The sequence below is a fragment of the Venustampulla echinocandica genome, assembly GCF_003357145.1.
Source record: "Venustampulla echinocandica strain BP 5553 chromosome Unknown scaffold_14, whole genome shotgun sequence".
NCBI lineage: Eukaryota > Fungi > Ascomycota > Leotiomycetes > Helotiales > Pleuroascaceae > Venustampulla > Venustampulla echinocandica.
This window is the reverse complement of record NW_022474219.1, coordinates 455,456-479,084: the sequence shown is the minus strand read 5'-3', so window position 1 is coordinate 479,084 and position 23,629 is coordinate 455,456. Positions and strand designations below refer to the sequence as shown.

At 44.5% G+C, this 23,629-nt stretch overlaps 5 protein-coding genes across 5 annotated transcripts; 2 read left to right on the top strand and 3 right to left on the bottom strand.

Annotated features, from left to right (window-relative positions):
* Positions 1-84: 84 nt before the first annotated feature.
* BP5553_10349 (uncharacterized protein) lies at positions 85-1,383 on the bottom strand (the record flags this gene model as incomplete). Its single annotated transcript, XM_032018972.1, has 3 exons — positions 85-687; positions 762-1,219; positions 1,269-1,383. The coding sequence occupies 3 exons, from the start codon at positions 1,381-1,383 to the stop codon at positions 85-87; spliced, it is 1,176 nt and encodes a 391-aa protein (XP_031864996.1).
* Positions 1,384-3,605: 2,222 nt separating this feature from the next.
* Positions 3,606-4,661, bottom strand: BP5553_10348 (uncharacterized protein; the record flags this gene model as incomplete). The annotated part of the gene is made up of 2 exons (XM_032018971.1): positions 3,606-4,499; positions 4,560-4,661. 2 exons carry the CDS (start codon positions 4,659-4,661, stop codon positions 3,606-3,608), a joined length of 996 nt encoding a protein of 331 aa, XP_031864995.1.
* A 2,862-nt stretch (positions 4,662-7,523) lies between these two features.
* On the bottom strand, positions 7,524-9,716 carry BP5553_10347 (uncharacterized protein; the record flags this gene model as incomplete). Its single annotated transcript, XM_032018970.1, has 7 exons — positions 7,524-7,692; positions 7,757-8,001; positions 8,121-8,452; positions 8,907-9,056; positions 9,106-9,177; positions 9,244-9,457; positions 9,516-9,716. 7 exons carry the CDS (start codon positions 9,714-9,716, stop codon positions 7,524-7,526), a joined length of 1,383 nt encoding a protein of 460 aa, XP_031864994.1.
* Positions 9,717-14,082: 4,366 nt separating this feature from the next.
* On the top strand, positions 14,083-14,601 carry BP5553_10346 (uncharacterized protein; the record flags this gene model as incomplete). The annotated part of the gene is made up of 1 exon (XM_032018969.1): positions 14,083-14,601. The coding sequence occupies one exon, from the start codon at positions 14,083-14,085 to the stop codon at positions 14,599-14,601; it is 519 nt and encodes a 172-aa protein (XP_031864993.1).
* Positions 14,602-21,037: 6,436 nt separating this feature from the next.
* On the top strand, positions 21,038-23,602 carry BP5553_10345 (uncharacterized protein; the record flags this gene model as incomplete). Its single annotated transcript, XM_032018968.1, has 5 exons — positions 21,038-21,146; positions 21,285-22,141; positions 22,195-22,629; positions 22,702-23,251; positions 23,328-23,602. The coding sequence occupies 5 exons, from the start codon at positions 21,038-21,040 to the stop codon at positions 23,600-23,602; spliced, it is 2,226 nt and encodes a 741-aa protein (XP_031864992.1).
* Between the last annotated feature and the right edge of the window lie 27 nt (positions 23,603-23,629).

Genomic DNA, 23,629 nt, shown 5'->3' with positions numbered 1-23,629 from the left:
CTTCCACACGGCCGAAAGAAACCAGATCGCCAGGGCCTGAGACACCACTGGATGTACGTACTCTACTTCCCTACATGCCACCTGCTAACCCTCGTGGCTTTTTGCATTGGCATCGGCACCGCACTCCAGCAGGAGTCTTACTACAGCATCGCGCCCATGTTCCGCCGCCTTGTGCAGGGCTGTCAACCCACTATTCATCCTCTGGTTGATGTTGATCCCCCGCTCCAGTAGTAGCTGGACCACTCTCACGTGGCCGTCCGCAGACGCAACGTGGAGGGCCGTCTGACCCCGGAGATCGCATGCGTTGATATTGGCATTGGCGTTCGCGTTCAGGAGCATCCGCACTACAGTGCGATGCCCGTTCCGTGCAGCGAGATGTAATGGAACCTGGCCGTTGTTGTCGGCGTCCTGGACCATGCCTTGGACCTGAGCATGGGAGCATTTTTCCAACAGGAGGGTCAGCACAGGTTGATGCCCGCGTTTGGCGGCAAGATGGATGGCTGTCTCCCCAAGCGAGTTTTTCCCTCTGATATCCGCGCCACTGTTGAGCAGTAACTCGACGACCTTCGCATGCCCGTGATACGCGGCCTTTTGCAATGAATCTGCACCGTCAAAATCACTCGCACTGGTGCCGGGGCCGGTACTGGTTTTGCTGGGTACTGTCGACGGTTCAGATGGAAGCATATACTGCCACGCGAGATCGTGTTAGCTAGATGTCTTGGGTAAAGTGTATACAAGGGCCAGGGCATGTGGAGACTTACCCCTCGCGGATTCCAAAGCTCCTTGTCGAAATTGCCGAGCTGCTCCTCCATCGTGCTATTGCCTGGCCCAAGCTGCAAAGGATCCCAAGAAATGGAGCCATCTTGTCCGAGGGGGTCGGTCATGATTGCAACACTGTGGTGTGGTGACGTTGGGATGGGGGCAGAGGCTGACTCGGGGTCAAACAATGAAAGCGAGAGTGATGCTACCCGCCGGTCTTGAGGATTTGGCGGTATCGGGTAACCTTCCGTGTATAGTGGCGATACGGCGGCCGACGAATGGAGTTGATTATGAGGCGAAGGCATTCCTCCCGCATCTCTGGGAGGATGTTGCCAATGAGTTATGGAGGAAATGCTCGATCTCGAATCCAGTGGAGGGTTTGATAAGTTTGGACTCTGTCCGTAGTTGTTCCACTCGCCTCCTTGATTTTTTTCTGCCCATCGTCTTGGTGTTCTGCCACCTGTAGGCATGTCAGCGACGATATGTGGAAAATCATATAGCGTTCTTACGGGATTCTGGAGATGATGGGTTACGCAAGTCTCGTGTGTATCCTGGATTGTAGGCCGGATCTTGGAATGCCGGGAATTTTTCAGACGGCGGTGCGTTTGGAAAAGATGTCGCCATGGTGTAATGGCTATCGCCTGTTCCTAATGGATCCATTCTTTATATATGGGAATCGGTCTAGGAGAACGGTTGAAGAGTAACAAGGAACTTGGTTGTATTGTGATGGCTCGTCCGGAGACATTAACTCGAGTTCAGCTAGATGGAAATGTGGAAATCATGAAGAACACCGGGCTTTCCTGAACTTAAGTGCCAAAACCGGGACGAATAAGTACAGATGAACGGTTCCCGATGTTTTATAATTCCGCCCTGGGATCCGCACCAGGGTCTGCCTGCGCCTATATATAGGATTCAGCCATTTGGCTAGATTCGCCATAGCAGAGGAGTAGGTAATTAGCAGGTAAGATAATAAATCCACCCCCGACGGGTATTAAAATTGCTGTCAGCCAGTGCTTTGGGCCAATGGCCCGGCTTATTTTAAGCCACTCCAGCTACTAGCAACACACTAACAAGGGGAGGATATCGAAACACCAAAATACGAAGTAGGAAGGTTCCAAAGGTCATGTCGTGAGGGGACCGTACTTATATTTGCAATGTCGCTGTCGCCGTCTTGATGCTTGGATGGCATTGCGAGGGTGTGATCGCTTGACGGGGTTGAAAGTCTCGAGGTATGAGTGTGTCGCTTTCCCGAGATACTGAAAGCTTAACCAGCATAACCGAAGAAGTCTTCGCGCCTATGCTAATATGCTTGGAGTGTCTTGAAAAATATTCCTGTTAACTCTAAAGAGATGTCGCTATTTCCAGCAAATCTTCTCGGGTCTTGTCTTCCGGCGTTCCTCGAAGTGCGAGGCGTTTTGTCTGACAGCGAGGTGCGGCTCTCATCATCGTTTCGGGCCGCCAATCCGTGGAAATATGTCCTGTGATTTGTCAATTTAAGCCTGGATATCACCTGTTCGCTTCGAGGCCAGTAATTTGAGTCAGCTCGGAAAGGAGAGAGTTCTCCTCAATGCCTAACTGCACTAACCTTCTCATTACCAAGCGGACCAATGTGTTGAGAGAAGAATGTCTTGTAACACTCGAATGGCCTCGGTACGAAGTACGAGGTTCGCAAGACCCGATGTTGGCTGAGAAGATATTCCACGGGTGGGATGATGTTGGGTACATATATATAGGTACCCCCTTTGTTTCAGACTGGATTTGTCAAGCGATGGCTGGGACGCAGGATAGGCGACTGATAGAAGTATGTCTGTAGTCCAGCTAAGTAACACTTGCGAGAAGCAGTTGGAGCTGCAGAGGGGAAGCAGGCTCTATATCAACAAACAACGCCCCAGCCACGCGGGATGTGTCAAAGCGTGCTGAGGAATCATCACGGTCAATGGTGGCACAAGAGGATCGGAAGCAGCAGGTGATTGAGTTTAAGTTCCTGCACGGCTCGAGCAGTTATAACTGACTCTACGTTGGTATAAATGTACACAGGTCCAATGGACTCCGTGTGCTATGCTTGCAGGTTGTTCATCTTGGCCCAAGTGTTTGCAAGGCGTACGTTATCTCTGAGAGCGTAAGCATCTGGTCAAACATTGGACTGTAGTGCATTATCAGGGGTCTTCTTATCTCCTTACGTGGCTGGCTAAGACGTATTACAGCCATCAGACCCACGATCATGGCGAATCTCTGTCCTTTCCTGGTAGTGTTCTTATCGAGAACTACGTTTCTCGCCCGATACTGATTACCTGCACTGTCATGTTTGGAAACGCTTGGGCTGGCTGCATTGATCTTCGGGTGGTGCACCCGTGAGAACCCGTGGGAATCCGTCGGAACCTGGTGGTACAGGTAAAATTAAAGTCGAATCTTGGGTCAATTTAATATTGGGCTGGGCTATTTCCATATCTTGAGCATTTTGGAAAACATCATAAGTATTAGTAAGAGAAGTGTACGGGGAGGAGGGCGGGCGGCCAATCCTAAGCAGCACACTTGGAGGAAGCATGAAGTCATGTGGATGGTGAGCAGACATTTTTACTAATGTAAGCATGCAGAATCTGTTCTAGCTAACCCTATTTCTATATTGCCATTGAGTTTTGCTTACGAAGTATCTATATTGCCCTTGGATTATGCTTACGTAGCAGCGTCAAGATGCAAGGCATTATGGAACACAGTATATTCTTATGTAACAGTACCATAGATCACTCTCATATTCTTGGGGAACCGGGATATGAGCTGCCGCATGGTCCTTTACATTTTATCTGCCACAATTCGTCTAACAAATCTATAGAAGGCGCACAATTCTTTCAATAAAATCCCACTCCATCGAAATTCCCGAGAGCGTTTGCGGTGGGCAAAATGGGCAATACATGAAGTTCATCCAGACTAGCAAAGTGGCTGGCTATTCCAAAACCACGTTGTTTCTCCTCTTGCACGCGTTTCCAATCCCACTGACATTCGTCTACTAAAGTGCTTGACGGTTTTATTTGACTTCCATTCCCTTCATGTCTCACCGTGCCACCATTTATCACTCGGCTCGGTGTGGTCGACTGTCCGTTTGACGCTGTCGCTGTTGATGCTTCGTGCGCTGATCCGGGCTGTTGAGGTAACAAGTTGATGCTCTCAAAGACTTGCTCTGGTGGAATAGTCCGGCGTCCCTGCTTGAAGACGTACTTAGATATTGCCGAAGCGAATATTGCCTTGCCCACATCGTCTGAACTTCTATTTTTTCCCCTCTTTCCGGCCGAATTGATACGAGAAGGCTGGAGAGTATATCCTTGAGGCAGGACCGCGCCATTCCGCACAAAGTAGCTCACAATATAAACCCATTTCTCATCCCAAGAGAGGACCCGCGACCAGATCTGATATTTTTCATAGGGCTTAATTTCCCTCTTGAATGTGCATGACACGCCGCCAAGCGCGAGCCTCAGCTTTGCCAATGGTTCGGAAGAAGTAGCCTGGCGCTTTTCCGGAGATAAAACATCTTTGAATAGGGCACCAAAGAGATGCATTCGATTTGCATCCAAGTCGGAATAAAACGTGCTGTTGGATTTGTGGCCGTTGAAATCGCATTCTAGCAGTGGACTGCGTGATGTGGTTACAATAGGTTGAAATAACGCATCTGCACCATGTCGAGCCACATTAACCCGGCGAGATCGATTGAAGATTAAATGGTTGAAGAGGGCATGAAATATGCGGATCTAGAAGTCAATCGTTAGAAAAGCCGTCCAGACTCAAGAGGAAAGCCTGAATAAACTCACGTGGTATACACCTAATAGACCTTTAACGTTGACTAGAAGAAACAACGGAATAACCACCAACCAGAACCAGGCCCAGAAGCCAAGTTCGGAAAGGTTCCACATAGTGAGAGAGGTGCTGGTATTGAGGCAGCCGAGGAATTGATAGACGATATTACGAAGTGCAACAATTCCTCCTGTACGTCTGAGAACTGATTAAATTGTTACTATTCCACAAACTAAAATTTCTACCCGCAGATGCAAATATTTCGAGCTTTTGATCCCATAATGAAACGCTAACACGAATATCCAGCTTATCGAATTCAACAAAAACCATGCATGTTGCAACCGGAAAATGTTCGTCTGTTCGTCTGCTGCTCACCATGCATTCAGTACCTGCCAAGTGCTGCTGCGTTGTCGTCGTAATCAGCCCACGCAACGTAAGCCCAGCAGTTATATATCCCTGCGCCCGTTAGGCTGACTACTTTGTATGGCGCGTAATACAACTCCGGCTTATGGGTTGCACCCTGTTCGATAGCTGGCTGACCCTTGCAGCTGATAACTTTGTCGATACAACCTTCACTAGCCAGAATAAATCACTCCGCTTCAGCCTCTCGTGCCTAACTTCATACAATTTCAAATCTCAGGTCTCGCCAGCAAACAAAGAACAGACAAATTTCCTTCTAGCGCCACAATCCTACTCGTATTCTCTATTCAGGAAGTCCACTTTCAACGGTTTACAACCCGACTCCAAGCGACATTAAAAACGACATCAAACGGTCCTCGTCGCTCACCGAACAGCCAACGGCCAACGGCTAACCAAGAAAGTCCTTCATCAAACCTCCTTCGTATGACAGTTCCACACAGCCAACTGCTCCTCAGAGCTGATTTTTACCAGGTCAAAGCTAATTAAGCCACCACCTGAACAAGCTATCTCAAGCCTTACCCGACGCGCGACGCCATTCCCGACGCACTTCTCACCGTTCTCGTCGGCACATATTAGGCGTCAGCAACTGCGAACCATGGCCCCATCATCTCTCGCCTCGCTTGTGAACGGTAACGGTCCAGTCAGCATCCAAGGGGTTGCAAACACTAAGCCAACCACCTGTCCCGGCAAAGCTTCCTGTGCTGGGTGTGACTGCTGCGGCTGCTGGTGCGCAGTCCCTTGTGTTGTGATGTGAGAGGCTCTATGTTTTCTGCAGGCTTTCAAGCCACTCCTGTCTCGGGTTCGGACTGGCCGTGAGCTACTCGGCGAAATCAAAGTGTTCCCATAGCAAATACAACCAATCCATCATCTTGATTCTTTGAGATCACCATGGCGTTGTACACTTCGGTATACGAAGCGATTATGATTCATTTTATTTTTAGTTCGGTTGGGTATTGTAAAGTAAGCTTCTTAAAAGTGTTTTTCACGGACCGACTATACCCCTATAACCTACCTTGCGTAGGTGGTGCTACGCGGGTCAAGTCTCCCGAAGGGTATCTCTATTTCTGTACATGATCCAGGGTTCCGGTGGAACAACACTCCACGTGTGCCGCAAGGTCCGCAACAAGATTCCCCAAAATCACTGGAGACTCTGAGAGAGTAATCAGGCGAGCAGATGGGCTATGACAAATGAAATACTCACTGACAAACCGTGGAAGCAGGTCAGCTGACACAAATAGCCGTGCTGTCATTTGGGGACCTTGATTGACTTCACCAGTTGTCCAACTTATAGTTGTAATATTATAAATTGCTACTTACAGATAATAAGTTTGGCTATTAATAGAGGTTATTAGGTGAAAATACGATAGCACACAAATCGTTGAAGCGAGCAGAGTCGGGTGCTGTCAAGTATAGGGTTTTGCTCTCGCCCAGCTCCATCTTACTTTATTTACCATAGCGAGATTTAAGATACTAGGAATACAACTCTATAGGCTTCTTTGTAATAATATCTTCACCTTCTAACCCTCCAAATTCCTTACTTTCATTGTGCAGTGATCTACCTACAAAAAGATGAAAATTGTTGGCTAAGGCTAATTTTGAAGGGGAAACTTCAGCAAATAATGTAAATCTGCATGCTCATGTATAAAAATTCCCCACTCAATGACGAGCCAACTCCTAGCCATCATCCTGATTCATATCACCCAGTTCACATCTGCTTCTTAATGTCATTTCTCTCATGCCGCAAAGTAGCTCCTAGACTTTCTCTTTTGTTGCTTAGGTCCTCTATTTGACGTGTAGCCGCTCTATGGGTATCCATTATATACTGCCTCAGCAAACTCCATGGCCTCTTGATCCTCTTCTTTTACTGCCTTTTGCTCATCCAACTTCTTACCAATGCCGCTTTTATTCTTAACCATAACTCAACATCATATTGTGTAACAAATGGCATGACAGCACCACTTTTACCAACACAAACAGTTATGCCAACCCGATGGATATAAGTCTTGCTGTCCTAGAGTGAGTCGTAGTTGATAACGAAATCAACCAAAGATATCGTGTCCTCGAACTGCTATGTGGAAGGTAATGTAGAATTCGAGACCCAGCCAAAAGTTGTTCAATGCTCCTAATTGCACACTCTGTGAGAGTTGGTTATGGAGAGGTATTGCAAGAAGTCTAAAATGTCGTGGGATGATTATATCACTCTAACACTTATTACCATCACAGCCGCACAGGTAAATATGATCGTGATCTACCTTGCTCGCTCGTCTGGTGTATAAATTAAGCATATACTTTTGGGGTCGCATGGGATGAAAGCATATCATTACACTAATACGCGACAAATTTCATTGCCACAGAGAAATACTCTTCTCCATCGATCACTTCATGTCACAAGAAAGAAAGGCAAACAGCGAAACAGACATCGTCGGCAAAAGGATCATACATTTTTACAACCAGATCAGGCTGTCGTCAGCTTCAAGACTAACCAAAACAAAAATATCTGTCCTCTTTCAGGAAGAACAATGGCTTCAACCCTAAACATATTGCGTAGGTCAAAACTCTGATCAAGCTCTCTTCCTAATCAAGATCTCCGCCGTCGTGCTAACAGCACAACTATGTCCATGCATAACGGTACTTGGCCGCTCCGCGCCAGGGGGCAACCTGACCTCGTAACAACGCAAGAACTCCACCATAATCATCTTAATCTCGTTGCTTGCAAAGAATCTACCCGGGCTTCACAACCACCACAACGTCAGTCTTACAATATCATATCACATCATGAACGTGGAAAACTAACCAAGCATGTGCCCCGTGTCCAAACGCCATAGTCTCCAGGCTCGTAGTGACAAACTGGTATTTATGCTCCTCCCCCGGTTTGCTCCTCATTCTCTCGAAGCGAAACATGTCGAAATCGTCCGGGTTCTCGAAGATCTCGGGATCGCGGCAGATCTGGCTATTTGCGACGGCGAAGTAGGAACCTTTTTGCAGGAGTCGGCCATCGGGCAGCTCGATCGGGCTGTTGACTCTGCGGGTGATGCTCAGCTAGAAATTTTTCAGAAGTCAGTACGTCTTGATTAATCAAGGCGAATTTGGGAGTCCATAGTGATGGCGGTAGAGTCGAGTAGATTGTCTTCAAGCAATACGATAGTTCTGATACTTACAAGAGCAGGCGGATAGAGACGTTGAGACTCCTTCATGAAACTGTCAAGTTTGCGCAGTTTTGGCAGTGAACCCTTAAATAAAGCGTGATCCGATCCCGAGGCGAGTACTTCCTCAATTTCAAGCCGCAGAGGCTCGTGGTACTCAGGATGAGCAGCCAGATCGTAAAGCATATTGGTCAACTGGTTGGAAGTCGTGTGGATAGCAGCAAAAGCGACTAACAGTTGAGCTGCAGCGATGACTGACGGGTCAAATTTTGGAACGTTGTGCATGTTCCAAGTCAACATGTCGTTGATCGGTTCCTGACCGGCTGCTTTGGCCGCAAGGCGCTGAGCTACCAGTGGTCTCAGTAGATTATGGGCCGTTTTCCTGTGGCGGTGGCATTCTTGGAGGGCAGGAGTGAAGTATCTTTCGAAGGAATTCTAGTTAGCTTGATGCTCTCGTGGGCTTGACAGAATACAGCCAGTTGTTGGAGCTTCAATCACCAGACTAATGAACTTTGAAATAGACGTCACGAGGTATAATTGCCTGAAGCCTATATACCAGTGATAGATCCTGTAATCCGAGCAATACATACTGAATAAGGGGACGCACAAAGCGTGGAAAGTCCAGTAGGGCTGCATGTTTCTAGAATTAGTTACTACTCAACACGAAAGAAGGGTGAGATAACGATATCATATTGAACTTTGATGAAAGCCCGAATATGTGAGAAAACACTTCAAACGAAACGACTCAACACCTGCTCCGCATCCCAATGGCACAAGCGAAAACACGCTAATTTCACTCACCAAAGGCCGCCATCATACTTGATGTTGTATAGTTGACGGTCGACTCAATGTACGCTTCATTACGATTGAGTTCCGGGCCGACGAAAACCCTGCCAGAAACGAGCGACACAATCCGCAGCATATTATGAAAGGGCTTTATCGGGATCCACTCTGTGACTACATCAATTCCGTTCCGCGACTAACATCCCTTCATACCTACCTTTGTCACAATCAGGAAGCTCGGTTGAGAGTGCATATTTCGTCTCATCAAGTAGGTCTGGCATAATACCACCTTGTTAAATTAAGAGTTAACTCGGTTTCAAGCAAGCTGGCTCTTTTGAGTTGCGGGGACACCTACCGAGATGTTTCGTCAAGTCTATTCGTGTGCTCTTAGCAACAATGTCCAAGTGGTATCCCAGCGACGTGTACGGGGCTAGGCTGCTATCTTCTATGTCTCCTTGAAAGGTGGCCTTGCTCTCCGGAATATTCTTCACGAAATCGACAAACTTAGGTGGGATAATGAGGTAATCTGCATGCGGGGCCTTGACTGAAAAATAACCACCGTTTTTGTTCTGGTTTTCAGCAATGAGTAAAATCATCTTGCTCGATTAGGAGATCTCCAGCTATTACCTGCTTGTAGTATCCATCTTTGATGGCTGAGTGCACCAGAACGCCGAAACGACTGCTACTTGTGCGGCCGAATTTCAGAAACTCGAAGAGGAAAGACTGGAATTGGCCGCTGCGACAAACCAGGAAAAGGGCGCATGTGAGGATTCCGGCCGTGCTTGAAAGTAACAGCTGACCTGTGAGCGGGGAGAAGGTGTTCTCCATGATGACGATAGAGAGTGAAAGTGTCAGTGTCAATTTGGGGAGATGTTCAAAAAGAGACAAGTAAAAGCTCTACAAGAGCACTCTATGATGTCTTTTATAAGCTGTAGAAAGACAGATCTAGAGAAATGAACGGACTATAGAGTTTCCCGCTCCCGTTGGTCATTCATGTGAAGGGGATGATTGTTTTCTTGACTAGGCAGAAAGCTCTTACTCTCAGCGGATCCTTTTGAGCTTGGAAGACGGTAACCAGTAGGAGGTCTTCCGTGTTGCTGTGAAGAATCTCAATTGTTTCCTTCGGTTGGATAATATGCCCACAGTCAATCGTAATGTGACAGGCAAACTGGGGCTCGAATCACCATTCAACGGCGGTTATTTGGTGATGGGTGTTGACTACCAGTAGGGTCAACGCACGGAACGGCCCACCGCAGAACGGTCCGGGAGATCACCGTCTGGTTTTCTCTACTCTCCCACTCTTGTCCTTGCGAAATGTTCTGTATGGAACGCAGTGCAATATATATCCTTGAGGCCTCATGACAATACGCCATTCGGCTCATTCGCATCTCGGAACAGGAACTTTGTGATCCGAGGTAAATATTGTTACCAACTTATCACAAAGGAATATCTGGGAGCCTATCAAAGATGACAGTAAGCATAAAAACGTGTCTGCAGAGCGAGTAACTTAGGCAGGGTCGTCACTATCCCCACTCTATCTTTGCGTTTTGAAAGCCGATCTGCTAGATACAATTCCAGCTTCTCTCATGGCGGCTCAGAAGGCGGGATTCAGTTCTATACTCTTCAAAAAGTATTCCCGACTAAGTTCCCACACAGATTAAAGTCAAATATCACCTGAAATTCTTATTCCGCCTGGTAAGCCACTGCCCAAAATCTTTCTTGTCAAGTCCAGAGATTTCACGCACACGCATCCCAAGCCAGTCCATCTCTCTCCAGATCCTGTTTTTTGACATCTTCCCACATGACTCTATCAGCCTCCGACCAATACCTATTCCAGCACCAACTATACTCCACTTTCTTCTAGCTCTCATAGAAGCCATCGAACCGCTCGCCCAACGCGTCTTCTAACGTCGTGACGTCACTGTCGGGGTGAAGCTCTTTCTATGGTGCGCGGCAGGTGCTGCTCGAGCAGGAATTCTGGACCAGGAGGAGGGTGTCGAGGTGCGATACGATCTTTTGCATGGTGTGTCCTACGATTATAGGTGAGGAAGAGATAGGGGATTGGACGGAGGGAGAGGATGTGGAAGTAGGTTATGCATTTGTCCAGGGTCGACGGAGAGGTCGTAGAGCTCGTGTTCGTTCATGCACCAGATGCTGTGGTAGAGGTTGTATCGGGGGCCGGTGATTTGTACTCGTGCAACTCAGTTCCATATTTCCCTTCCCCGCCAAAGTAGCCCCAGTTCTCAACATTCACGTGCTCTCTTACCAGCCGCTATGCCAGCTACACGGCCAAACCCCTCAATTGATTGCGTGTCCAGAGCGATATTGATTATTGCTCCTGTAGCTGATGGCGAACCTCCCCTTGGCTCACTAGCTGTCGTAGAGTGATGGGGTATCTCGGGGTGCTTTGTTGCCTCGCTCGAAGCTTCCGTGGTCGCCTGTGCGGAGCCTTTCTATCACCTGGCTCAATATTCGCGTCTTTTGACAAGGATGGGCTCCCCTCTTCTTGATATTGGACTGGGCCCCTTGGGCCGAACCTGCTAGAGGTCCGTTTGACAGAACTGAAAGTGTTCGCCTGGGGGGTGTAAAGGAGCACAGTTCCGGATCTAAGGAATAGCATCTTGAAATTTGAAACAGAGATCTTGCTGCTGTGGTAGGCTAATAGTTGACAATAATGGCAATGAAAATTAGTGGTAACGACTTGAGGTGAAGGGAGAAATTGTAGGCTTTTATAATCGTAAAATGGGCGCACCTCTTGGCCTGGCGTTCCTTCTATACCAACATTGCCGTTTGATAGCTGAGCAGGCTGTGTTCGGTGTTCAGTGTTGGGCAGGTCCAAACAGCGGCAGGGTCATCGATCCCCACGGTATCAATGGCAATTCCGAGGAAAAAATCTCAGCGGGGGCCTACCAAATCGTGTGGCACTTTCCCTATGATGCAGCTTTGCCATTGCATGAACTTGGTCGTGCCAAGGGATGAACGATCCATCGTATCCTCAAACCCATCAATCAATGCCACTTTACCGCCACAATTCTACCTTATATTGCTCCCTGGACTCCATGTCTCTTAAAGGCTGACTAGGCCATGATACCAAACACTCCCTTAACTCAGCTTTGCCGCCGTACGGGTCGCGGTATTTAGGGCGTGCGTAATAGTTGGATAACCCCTCTATCAGCTAGATTTTACCTTGCCCGCATGAATTTCCCAATTCCTTCACAGACCATGCCGTGGTGCTAACCACTGATGCAGCACTACCACCGTATGAATCCCTGGACAATACAACTGGTTGTCTCGGCCTGACCGTCACAGGAGAGAGAGGAGAGAGAGAGGAGAGAAGGGGGAGGGAATATGAGTGAAGAGTTGTAGGAGGAGATATGTGAGAAGATGGGTCAGAAGATGGGTGAGAAAAGGGGTGAGAAAAGGGGTGAGAAAAGGGGTGAAGACAAGAGGAAAATGGTCACTTATAAAGTACGAAGCCCCAGGCAAAACGCAGAGGACAGAGTAAAACACCGAAGTAAGACGCAGAAAAAGGTCCCGCGCATGAGGACAGGCGACACTGCTCAATAATGACCGTCGAAAGACAATTCTGTATAGTTTTAAAAGTCTGAAAGAATGATAGCATAAATCTTGGGTATTAACGTCTGGTGCTTCCCACAAATGTTACCATTCATACGAGACGAGGTGCAATCCTCTTACTAGTAGGGTTGTGCCCAGGGAATGGGAATACAACGTCCGGTGCTTCTCCTAGGCAAGGTACCATTCATGCAAGACCTGGCAATACCGGCACGGCATTACGGTTGTATCTAGGGTTACGATAGCTGGTGTGAAATCACATTAGGAGAAGATCTATACTAAGGCTCTGTTTGCCCGAGGACCAGAGAATTTCATGCAAGTAGGCAAGGCAAGGCAGAATCATCTTGGCGGCAGATGTTGGAACTCGGAACGCTCATCAGGCCCGTTCAAATCCCGGCATCGAAGCTTGGCTATATATGGCTCGATTAGCTTGCCGGCATTCCATCGGCTGCTGTGCGGAAGAGAATGAGATGCTCGAGACATGTACGCGATTGGTACTTGCGGCAGAGGTTGGCAAACGAGGACAACCTGTGAGAATTCTGCTGTGTGTGATGCCAGCAGAATCTTTTCAGAGACTCTTTGGCCACTCAGTCTTGGCTGTAAGTGCAGCGCCCTTTAAATGGGAATTCTGCTTAGTCTGAGCTTATTATCCAGTTCAAACCGAGCTTGCTGTTCTTCCTTAAGGTCATAAACATTGGCGGACCGATCGGATCTGCAAGGAATCAGGGGTCTACTAGGAGCGGCCATCCTCTTCCTCGCAATTCATGCCAACTGGTACGGCACGCTAGTGCATGTCTCGAGTCCCCAGGACCAAGGTCCTCCCCTCATGCTCGTCTTATAGCTAAGCTGAGTAGGATGGCCCTATGCCTGGCACGATACCAGTCTTCTCCGGTTGGAACCACATCCGATTGGCATCAATCATTGGTGTTTGCAGTGCAGCTGAAAGGGCCATTCGCGGGGGTCTTTACAGGCTTGATAAGTTCACTATCCGAGAGACGGTGCTGGCACCCATCACTGGTTAGAAGAGGGAGAGGTGCCAACGGTAGGGTCCGAAGAGCAAATCAAAGCATAGGATCAGGAAGGGGAGCAGGATCCGGGGTGACTGCTAGTCCGCAAGTCTCAGAATTGAAGGGCTTTGGGGTCAGCTATGACGGCCTAGTAAATGATAAGAATGAAGGTGGCAATGCAGATGATTCCTTTTCTGTATCCCGTACATGATTCCAATCGGAACGAATAGGTTAATCCCGAATTGAGAAGTGCTCATGGCTGAACCGTATAGAAGTGGTTTTCCATGCGCTCAAAATGGTTTTGCAGGACGCACTTAGCGGTTTTCAAAACCCGAAATCCCATTTTCCGCAGTCGAGGAGGGGTTTTCGATACAGCTTAGCGCATTTGACCATCTCTCTACCTGCCTCGCAGCAAGTCGAAAGCCGCGCTTGAAGGCGTGATTATCAGGCCAAGGTAATTCGACTGGCTCAGATCCCCAGATCTTGCATTCTGTCTCAAGAAATGGCGTGTGACGCTGTATGCTCTGGAGAACCAGGTCTGATAGTATAAGGAGAAGCTGCAGAACGAGGCAATCTGCTGCATGTGCACCTTTGGCTGTAGAGCGAGGCAGTCAATGGCGACCCTTCCCCCAGCATACGAGACGTCCCAAGACGCAAGTTCAGTGGAAGCTGATCAGGCGACGCACCCGTGGCCAACGCCAACGGCTCTTCTCCCTAGCTATTCTACCTCAAGTCCCTTACATTGGATGAAGGAGGAAGCTTCAGAAGTTCTCCTCACCACGCACGATTTCGACACTGGCAGACTTACCTGCGAGTTTGTTCCTAGCCTAGACCCCGTTGTTGCTGCCACCGTCCTATCCAAACGGCGGAGAGGTTGGCTAGGAGCTTTTTTGAAAGTCCTCTGCCGAAGTCATGCCGCCCGGGAGCCTTCTTGCGACTCTCCTCTATCCACAGCCACGGCAATTGTGGGTATCATCAGGCGGAGGCTGGTTTCACCTGCGCCAGAATGGAACGTGGCCTGGATCTTTTCAGCTCTCACTTCCTCAACAGATATCTCTACAATCTCCGAGAAACTTAATGCTCAGATTGATTCAGTTTTCTCCAGGATCTCGTTTAGAGACTGGCTAGAATAGTACTGTAGGCTTCCGAACGACCCTATTTAAAGCCTTCTCGACACGGGGCTCAATCTCCGCAATGGCCTTGCTTGATCCGTTCAGGAAAAAGGTATACTAGTCGATAGATTAGTGTCGCTTCAAGAAGTAAGCCTATATTCGCTGAAATAGTTTAAGTTTTAATATAAAATTTCAGCTTGCTTTAAGTTTTACTAAACTGAGTTTGTGTACTTTAAGCTAAAACAATTCGTATTATACTATTATAATACAGACTGTTTTGGCTTAAAGTATAAATAAGGCATATACGCGATCTTGTACTATATTACAGTATCCTACTTTAGACGTAATTACTTCGAGGTGCATTGTTTTAAACAAATGTAATCGCAATTATAATACTCGGAATCGAAAAATAGAATGAGAGGAGCCCAATTCGGTCGAGGCACTGGCGCAAAGGAACATTAACGATTGGAAGGAAAGTCCTGGGTTAATAATCCGCTCTTCCACCAAGTTAATTAAAAGAGGGGCCCGGGTTTGCATAAACAGGTGGGGCCCTGTCCGTGCAGCGCCCCTAGGTCGGTCGCTGTTTAGATCCGAGCGCTTCTCCCCCGTGGCGTAGGGAACCGCAACTCAAGTCGTGCGAGCACCAGACCTGTCCACCAGCAGAGTGTGATATCCCTGGTCTTATTGACTGCTGCAAGACTATGTGATTTCCTTACCACGTCTCCTTCTACCACATCTCTGCCGAAATGCAGAGCTCAGCGCCAAAAAAGCCTCGATCGGCTATGGCATGCTGTTAGAATATGGGAGTTATGGGAGTTCCCCTGGCCGGCTGGTCAAGCCACTTAGGCACCCCACTTGGCACTTCTCCACCACAAAGGAGAAATGAGATATGTGTACTCGCGATGAGCCGAATACACGGATATCATCGCATCCCATACTAATTAGTATGGCACATGATGATGGAGGCCCTGGGAAGCCATTCGGATACCATCGGTATTATTTCCTTGAGTCACCTGATTGATCACCTGACCYCATACATTCATTTGCCTATATATGTGAGGCTTTCACCCTATAGTATTAAGCTTTTTAATCAATTCAATTACTCTATTCCATGACCTATTCTGACTAATCAATTACTTGTATTAAGTATACCAATTTGGGTCCCATTAATCAACAGTTATGAGCCCGGGCTGTTAAAGCATCACGTAGCAAACAAATTGTTTGAGTATTCTTTATATTTATTTGGAATCCTATTGATTCTACTACTAATTCTTCAATATTTTCAAATCCCTTGTAATCTACACTTCTTACCACTTTATACCTTTCATATCTACTAATATGTCGACAGAATATTCAACTCCAACTATATCTAGACTACCCCTAGTTCTTGATAAGCCCAGAGACTGGGAACTCTAGCTTGAGACAGTTAGATCAATAGCCTCAGGAGAAGACTGGTACACCTAGGAGTATATTAATCCTAATTCGGAAACTACTCCTGAAAAACGTCAAAAGCTAACTAAGCTTACTTTCAAGAATATCAACCCTGAAGCTGACTCATTTAGTAAACTCTCAGCTAATAAGATAGAGCTATTACGTCTATAGTACTTCGACTATCAGATCGAATATAAGGAATACTAGGAGATTTCCAGACTAATTAACTCAGTACAGAAGTATATCTTCAAGTCTGTCTCAATTAGGAATAAAGTATACTTCTAGGATTAAACTACTATATACGATATATTAGTAGTATTTAAAAAACGTCTAGCTCCTACCGACTATACGACTAAATTGGACTTGTCAGCAGAATACGCTAAATTGAGAAAATATAACAAAAGAGAAAGTATTAAATAATTCCTCTAAAAGTAGGAAATTATTTATAGAAAAGCTGTAAAACTTAATCTATCGGAAGTTTAAGGTAACAAACTCTTCCTTGACTTTGTATAAACTATAAAGTTAATTGAACTTAACTTTTCAGTAACGTAGGATTATCACCTAACTAAAGATATTAAGAATAAGTCCCTATTACTAACTCTATATAATCTTGTAGTAGATTTCAGAGATATATACTAGAGAAATATCGCTATTTCTAGTTATTCAAAAACATACACATTTTTTACTATATTCCAGAATCAGGAATAGCTAAAGAACCTCCCGAAAGATAAAACAGTAAAATCTAAGAAAATCCCAAAACCAAAGTACTTATATAGATTTATCTATAAATAGGAATAATACTAGTACTTGAATCTATCAAAAAAGCTTATAGATTAGAAACTTAATCCGGAAAGAATTGACTAATTAAACAAACTATTAGATTATCTAGACTAATCAAAAACAAAAGAATAGTAGATATAAAAAAAGTACGACTTAGCAAATAACTAAAGTTCTATTATTACTCTAGTTTCTACTTCGAGCTCTACTCTTAAAAGAACATTAATAGTTTATACTACTTCTTTTGCCGGAGTATATACGTCTAGTAGTCAAACTAACATATATCGCTTAGTAAACTACTAGACACTTAATAGTACTTCCGATATATATTTATATAACGACAGAAAGAAGAGCTAATTCAAAAAGACTAAAGATACTTATAATAGTAATAAACTTACTTCTAGTAAAACAACTTATCTAATTGAAGTTTGGGGAACTATAATCTTGAATATAAATACTCCAAAAAGTTCTGACTAAATCAAGTTAGTCAATATAACTTTGGTGCTAAGATATATGACCAACTTTGTAGCTATAGATATTATCAATGAAAAAAGACTTTACTAGAGTTCACGACGACTATTGGAACTATACTAAAATACAGAGGAAACTATATATTACTTCAAAAAGATCGACAGACACTTAGTTATCGACTAAACTACTGAAATTGAACATTTATCATTTACTACTTCAACTTAATTACTAATAGCTAGACTAACAAAACAAGAACTTTATTCAGTACTTAGTTACCTAAGACTACAAGTTATCGACTATATATTTAATTCAGTAAAGAACTTGATAGTTCTTGATTTAGAAAGTCCGATACTTAAAACGATAGATTATAAGGATTATAGTGTCTCTAAAGCCTATAGAGTAATCTCCAGAAGAACCGAAGTCGACGATCGTTCAAATAGGAAGCTTTTCGACTATATAGCCTAAGACTTAATCTAAGAAGATATAAGTTATAATAAATACAAGTAAGTAAGCTATTTTTACTATCTAGATTACCGATATTACTTTATATTTACTTATTACTCGAAATCTGACTTTTTTGCTTTTATAGTATAAGTTATAATATAAGTCAAAGCTTAATTCGGATACGACGTTCGATTTATTCGTCTTAATAGAGAAACTACTTTAAGTACTAAATTCGTTATATTCGTTAATTCAAAAAGTATTAAGTAAAAGAGAACAGCTCCTGACTCTCCTGAGTAAAATAGAAGCTCTAAGTGTGTTAGTAAGATCTTTACCCAAATCGCTAGAATAATAATTATATCTGTAAAAATACTATTCAACTTATAGTTAGAGGTATACTAAATAGCAGCTTATCTGGCCAATAGACGTCTAATACTAGCTCTCTTCTAGAAAACACTTTTTGAGTTAGTTAAAAGATATAAACTTAAACTAAAGTACTTATACCTATTTAGCTGTAAAATATACACTTTAATTAAAAGTATACCAAAGTCCCAAAAGATATGTCTAAAAGCTTATGTTGGGTACTTTATAAACTATTCGTCGACTAATATATTCCGAATTTGGGTCCTATTACTAGAGAAAGTAGTAAAAACTAAGGACGCGACGTTTAACTACAAAAGCTTTTACTAGCTAAGTAATATTGATCTAAGTTTTATATTATACTAAGAGGAGGAAGTTATTGAGAGTCTTCAGCTCCTAGACGATATAATTGCTGAAAAGGAGGTAGATGTAGATTCAGATACTATTATTATTGACGTTCTATTTCTGCCGGCAGAAACAGCTACTCTTAGTACTCTCGAGGATCAACTAACTAATCAGGAAGCCGAGAATACAATTACTCAACAGCCGACAGTAGAAAACAAACAAGCGAATGATCAAGCAGCGTATTACTCAACCCCGGAGATTACACCAGATCTAATTTCAATTCCAACTTTACTACTAGCAAATCCAAGCCCTAATTCCACGATTGAGGCTACCTATAATAAAGGAACTGCACCCCAATTAATGGATTCATCGTCCACAGGCCAAAATACAGTGCCAAATAGTGCAAAGAACTCAAGTACCCGCAGAAATGAGATTTCGTCCTACTTAGACGAAGAAAATATCATATAGGGACCAAGGAGCAGGAGACGGAGGAATGTATACGCTACAGTACTCCTTAATACTTATCACTTATCAGGGTATAATATAGCTTTTGGAGCTGCCTATTCACTAACTTCCACTCAAATACATCTATATCACACTTAGCTTGAAAAAGAACCCAAAAGCTAGTATCAAATAATTTGTCACCCAAATACTACTGAATTCAGGAAAGTAGCCGATACCGAATTTAATATACTAAAAACTATAGAAGTATTTAAATTCGTTCCGAAGTAGAATTATCAAGTACAGGAACTACTCCTACTTACTTGGGTATTTAAATACAAGTTTAATATAAATAGATTCTTGACTAAGTACAAAGTTAAACTCTATACTAAAAGAGACTTACAAAAGCTAGAATATTAGCAAGAAACTTACACAACAACTCTAGCTGCTCAAACCTTCAGATTTATAATAGTTCTAGTAGCTGGATTTAGTTTAGAGATCTGCTAATATAATACTGTTAATATATTTATTAACTCCAAGTTGGAGCTTCTACTATTATACAAGTATTCTGAGAAATATAAAGCTCCTAGTAAGCTGTTGTTACTCTACAAAGCTCTGTACAAACTCAAAGAGTCGCTTTTATTCTAGTATAAAGAACTTACATCTACTTTAATTTAGTTAAAATTTTACTTTGTTCCTAGAATTAATTACTTATATTCAAGCTCTTAGTTTATTCTATTCTTTTACGTAGATGATATTATCACTATTTTTGCCCCAAAAGATACTATCAAAATAGACTAATTTAAAGCTAAATTAATAGCTAAATACTATTTATACTTACTTAGAGAAGCTAATCACTTTCTTAGGATCAGAATCTTTAGAGAACGTTCTACTAAGAAACTCTAGTTTATTCAGGACTTATATATTCAAAGTATGAACTCCAAATTCAACGTCAATATCAATGCTAAAACTTTATCTACTCTACTGCCAACTAGAGAATTAAACCTTTATACTAGCCAAACTACTTCCCAACAGATCTTTACTTACTAGCAAAAAGTAGGTAATATCAATTACACCTCCGTTATTATACATGCCGACGTAGCTAAAGCTATCTCCAGATTGGCCGAATTTCAGCTTAATCTTAGACTAAAACACTTTGTTATTACTAACTATTTATTATAATACTTAGAAAGTAGTAAAAGATTAGCTATTGAGTTCAATAGTAATACGACTCAATCTAAAAAGCTCTTTTCGGTATAGAGCAACGCAGCTTATAGAGATAATCCAACTACTAGATATAGTTCAAATAGCTTTTACTTTAAGCTCTTTAGTAGAGTAATCTACTATAAAGTTACTAAGTAAAAGACTGTTATTATATCGAGTACTAAAGTAGAGCTCTTAGCTATCTCATTAGCTACCAAAGAACTTATTTAGTAGAATAAGCTCTTCAAAGTTATCTAATTCGATCTCTAAGACGACTAATTACAGATATTATACTATGATAATCAACAGACAATATACTTTCTCACTATAGATATTCTATAGTTGGAGACTAAGTTCAAGTATATTAATATCTATTAGTACTAGTTGCGCTAAGAAGTACTTTCTAGGTCAATTAAAGTAGAGTAAGTATCTACTGCCAAAATAGTAGTAGATAAGTTTACTAAAAGCTTACTTGCCCAAAAATATGCCGAATTCGTATAACAACTCAATATAGTAGATATCTCCAACAAACTCGATTCCAGGGATAAACTCAATTAAGTTTTAAATAAGTCCTAATTAAGTAGTCGATCTCTGAAGGGGAGTATTAGAATATAGGAGTTATAGGAGTTCCCCTGGCTGGCTGGTTAAGCTACTTAGGCACCCTACTTGGCACTTCTCTACCACAAAGGAGAAATGAGATATGTATACTCGCGATGAGCCGAATACACGGATATCATCGTATCCTATACTAATTAGTATGGCACATGATGATAGAGGCCCTGGGAAGCTATTCGGATACTATCGGTATTATTTCCTTGAGTCACCTGATTGATCACCTGACCCCATACATTCATTTGCCTATATATGTGAGACTTTCACCCCATAGTATTAGGCTTTTWAATCAATTCAATTACCCCATTCCATGACCCATTCTGACCAATCAATTACCTGTATTAAGTATACCAATTTGGGTCCCATTAATCAACACATGCGAGTTCGTGCCAATGCCCCGCTGAGTGCGTCTATCACAGCTAACGAGTCTAGAATATGTCGGAAACGCAAGATCAAGTGCGATGGACGAAAGCCCAGTTGCTCAGGTAAATCCGCATTCGCGCTTCACGCAACAGTCCGTCTGTTCATGCTTTGTTGTTTGCACTGTTGACGATATTTCGCTTTGTCCTACGACAGCTAGCTCTTCTTTCTTTCTTCTTCTGGATTTATTCTGACACAGTTAGGTTGCCATGCGGCACTCCAAACATGTATATATCGGTCGCCAGCGAACTATAGATTTGTATTCAAGACTGTCGGCATTTCAGGCCCGGCGAAGAAACAGAAAAAGGCCGTGCAGGAGGATGGGCCATCTGCTCTCGCCCCTATCCAATCCTCAACCGGAATTCCACCGGCATGTTCACAGGTAGAGAGAGGGCAGCTCGATCTGGGTGCACAGCAAATAAACACCCAGATGCCTCTGACCAATCCGTCACCACCTTTACGGATTCCGTTCTTCAGATGGTTTGGCCCTACAGGCATTGCACCTGGCTATAAGAGGATTTTTGTTCAGATTAAAGATGGTACGGATCACCAGGAACTCCAGAGTCCATCTTCTTCCACGCCGGCCGCTTTCAGTAGTCTACCAAGCGATTATCAACAAACAACTAAGAGGGGGGACCTAGATCAGCTGCTTTTCGAACCAGATGATAATCTAACACCCATTTGCGGGATTCTGTTCCCGCTTCTTGAAACCTTCTTCGAGTACTATGGATGCCACTTTCCATTCTATTCCAAGGATTCATTCATTGATCTAGCGAGAGAGAAGAAGGTCCCTGCACTGCTACTCAACAGCATGTGCGCCTTAGCGGCGCGGTTTTCAGCATTGCCAGTGTTCAAGGGCAAACCTGCCTATGTACGCGGGGAGTTGTTTGCTGATAAGGCAAAGCACCTACTTGTCCCGTTGCTTAATCTACCAAGCTACGACGTCGTAGCGAGTATTCTTATGATTGCCTGGATGGAGATGGCGACTTGCCATGACGTTGGTATATGGATGTATACAGGTATGGCTGTGAGGATGGCAGAAGATATGGGTATGCACAAGGTACGTTGTGTTCGCGTGAAGTGCAGTTTCACAGAGAACTAACCCCGAAAAAGAAAAGTACACTGAGCCCAGCTGAGCCGGAGTCTGGCGATGACCGTCGATTATACTGGGCCATAAACCTTCTTGATCACATAATCTGCTTTGCTACCGGCCGACCACTCACCACGCGGCGAGAATATGTTGACGTTGCGTTGCCGGCAGAGACACTAGTCCAGACGGAGCCTTTTGAATTAGCATCGCCGTTCCCAAGCATGATACGGGTTATCCAGATACAGGGCTTAGTGAATGGAGAAATCGGCATACTACCGGAGCAGCCCTTGGATCTAACACCGCAGACGAGACAGCGACTATTACAATATGGTAATGATCTAGTTGCGCATTACGCTTCTATGCACCCCAGCCTTGCCTTTGATGCGCCCAACTTCCGAGCTCACGCAATTAAGGGTCAAGGGGGGACATTCTTACTTTTGCATCTGTGGTTCAATAGCGTAAGAGTGCACTATCTGTTCCTAAAGCATTTCTTGCCCGTTTCATGTCATTGACACGTTCAACAACAATAGGTCCTAATATCGCTCCATCGGCCAGGTCTCCGTTTTGGCCAACAAAATCACCGTGACACAAACTTCCTCTCTCCTTCCAGCCGGCAGATCTCGCTCTCAACAGCGCGCACCACTAGTTCGATTCTCTCCCTCGCCGACTTGGTCGACATAAAGTCCATCTTTGGCAGCCCATTTATTGACCAAGCAGTGGAGATGGCGGGGCTCGTCTTCGTCGCCGAGCTGCGTATTCCAACACCCATGCCGTCTATTCCAGATGTAGTAGGACTGCATGAGGCTGGGCTGGGTGAGCTGAGCCACGAAGCGCACTACGTGGTGTGTCTCCGTACACTTCGGTTGCTGATGATCTACTGGCGCGGTATCGGCTGGATCCTCACAGCCCTGGAGCAGAAGTATAAAGGCGTAAAGGATACCGACCCTGGTGCGGCTAACGTTGATCCATATAGCGAAGTGGCTCTGAGTGATCGCAAGATGATCAAACGCCTGCTACGTCATGTCGAGAGCAGCAACAATAAGAATCATAACGGCGCTGTTGATGGAACGCAAGATTCTAGTAAGTCTCCCTTTCGTCATTCCTCCTCCGTATTTTTCGGCGCTGCGATTACAGTTCCCGGCTTACCTTCACATAGCTATTGGAATTGCCGTGGCGGGCACAACAAACTCAGCTGCAAAGAGAATGGTCACCGTCATTGAGTCATCGGATCCCAGGTACAGCCAGCAGACCTTTACGGTACCGCTATTGGATGACACTGTTGCGAGCAGCAGGGACGTTAGCGATCTGGAAAGCGAATTAGTTTGGACATCGTGGCTTGGCAATGACAGCGGGCTGTGGAATTTGGGTTTCGAGCACTTTGATCAATTCGATAACTTCGATAACTTAGGTCATTTCGACACCTCCACATAGCTAACTCGGAAATCAAGTCTATGGCCC